We start from the raw sequence: 1413 nt of genomic DNA, 5'->3' as shown, positions 1-1413 counted from the left end.
CACACGGACACAGGCCGTGTGACCTGGTGGCGTCAGAGGCACAGTGGGGTCTTCGGATCAGACCAGGCAGACTGGCCTGGGGAACATCCTCCCCTGAATTCCCTCCCGAGGGTGCCTGGTTCTCAGGCAGTCCCTGGGAGAGCCTTGGCCTCAGAAGTGAGGACCCACTGCTTGCCCTGAAAGTCCAGAGGAGGCCTTGAGCCCAGAGCCGTGCCTCCTTGGCGACCACGACCCACGGCCTCCCCGGACCATATTCTGGACCCTGTTCTTTGGATTCTGGCTGGTGCACATGTGTGCTCAGCTGCTTCCTTGTGTCCGACCCTTTGCGACCCCATGGACTGTAGCCCGCCAGGCTCCTCTGTCCGTGGGGTTCTCCAGGCAAGAATACTGGAGTGGGTGGCCATTCCCTTCTCCAGGGGATCTTCCCAACTCAAGGATTGAGCCCAGGTCTCCTGCACTGCAGGCGGATTCTTTACTGTCTGAGCCACCAAGGAATTCTGGGGCAAAGTCATACAGGCATTGAATAGGGGTCTCTTTCCTCCCCAATCCCGGGTCACCTCTTTGCTGGATGATTTAATTTCAAAAGCAACCATGCTCATCATAACAAATTAGAAATGCATGTGTAATTGTTCTAATTTAAAAAAAACCAAACCCAGTAAACTGATAAACTAGAGAAGGGGAAAGAAAAGCTGGCAAGCAAAGCTAATGATGAGCAGATGTGTTGGCTATTGGTTAAAAAAGAAAAAGCGGGGGCTAGAAGACCTGTGGTGACTTCCTACTTCCACAAACCGAGCCAGCATCGGGACTCACACGCGAGTGCAACCCGGCTGGCCCTCCGTGGAGCCGTTCCCTCCATTCCGGACGTGATGGGAGTGGGAGAGAGGGGCTGTTTCCTTGAGAAAGTTGGGGGGCGGGGCGGGGCCGGGCCCCAGGAGGGGCTGCCGTTGCTTTCAGGTGAGTCTGGGGATCGTGTGGAAAACCTCTGTGGTTCCCAGTGCAAGAGAAGCGACCTTGTGCCCTCGGGAGCCCACCTCCCAGGGGACGCCCCCGTCCCTAGGGCCAGGACGACCCGGGCGAGCCCCTGGTGGCTGTGTCAGCTGTGGGGTCACACAGGTCCCAGGTAGCGCTGAGCTGAGCGGGGTCGCTGGGCCTGAGGTCCAGAGCAGCTGCTGCAGGCGGGCTTGTGTTCCTGCCGGCCTTCCCCAGAGGCGCTGCCCAGCCGCGGCTGGCTGTGCCCTCTCACCCGGGCGCTGCCGGCACGCACACCCCCGTGTGCCCTCCCCGAACGCGCGCACCACGCCGTTGCAGGTGTACCACTGCCGGCCCTTGGCCCTGGCGTTCCTGGAGCTCACGGTCGTGCGCAGGTTCCACGAGCACACGCACCAGCCCCGCGTGCCACCCCAGATCGGAAGA

The 1413-nt window shown here is 60.5% G+C and overlaps 1 protein-coding gene across 1 annotated transcript in view; it reads left to right on the top strand.

Moving 5' to 3' along the window:
* The window catches only part of ACOX3 (acyl-CoA oxidase 3, pristanoyl), a 46086-nt gene that overhangs the window by 37216 nt on the left and 7457 nt on the right, over positions 1–1413 (top strand). Inside the window, exon 13 of the mRNA XM_010835295.1 lies at positions 1309–1413. Within this exon, the coding sequence (XP_010833597.1) occupies positions 1309–1413 (105 nt within the window). The remainder of the gene's footprint in view (positions 1–1308) is intronic.

This window comes from Bison bison, unplaced genomic scaffold (assembly GCF_000754665.1).
Source record: "Bison bison bison isolate TAMUID 2011002044 unplaced genomic scaffold, Bison_UMD1.0 scf7180017845508, whole genome shotgun sequence".
In the NCBI taxonomy this organism is placed as follows: domain Eukaryota; kingdom Metazoa; phylum Chordata; class Mammalia; order Artiodactyla; family Bovidae; genus Bison; species Bison bison.
This window is presented reverse-complemented; position numbering and strand designations above follow the sequence as displayed.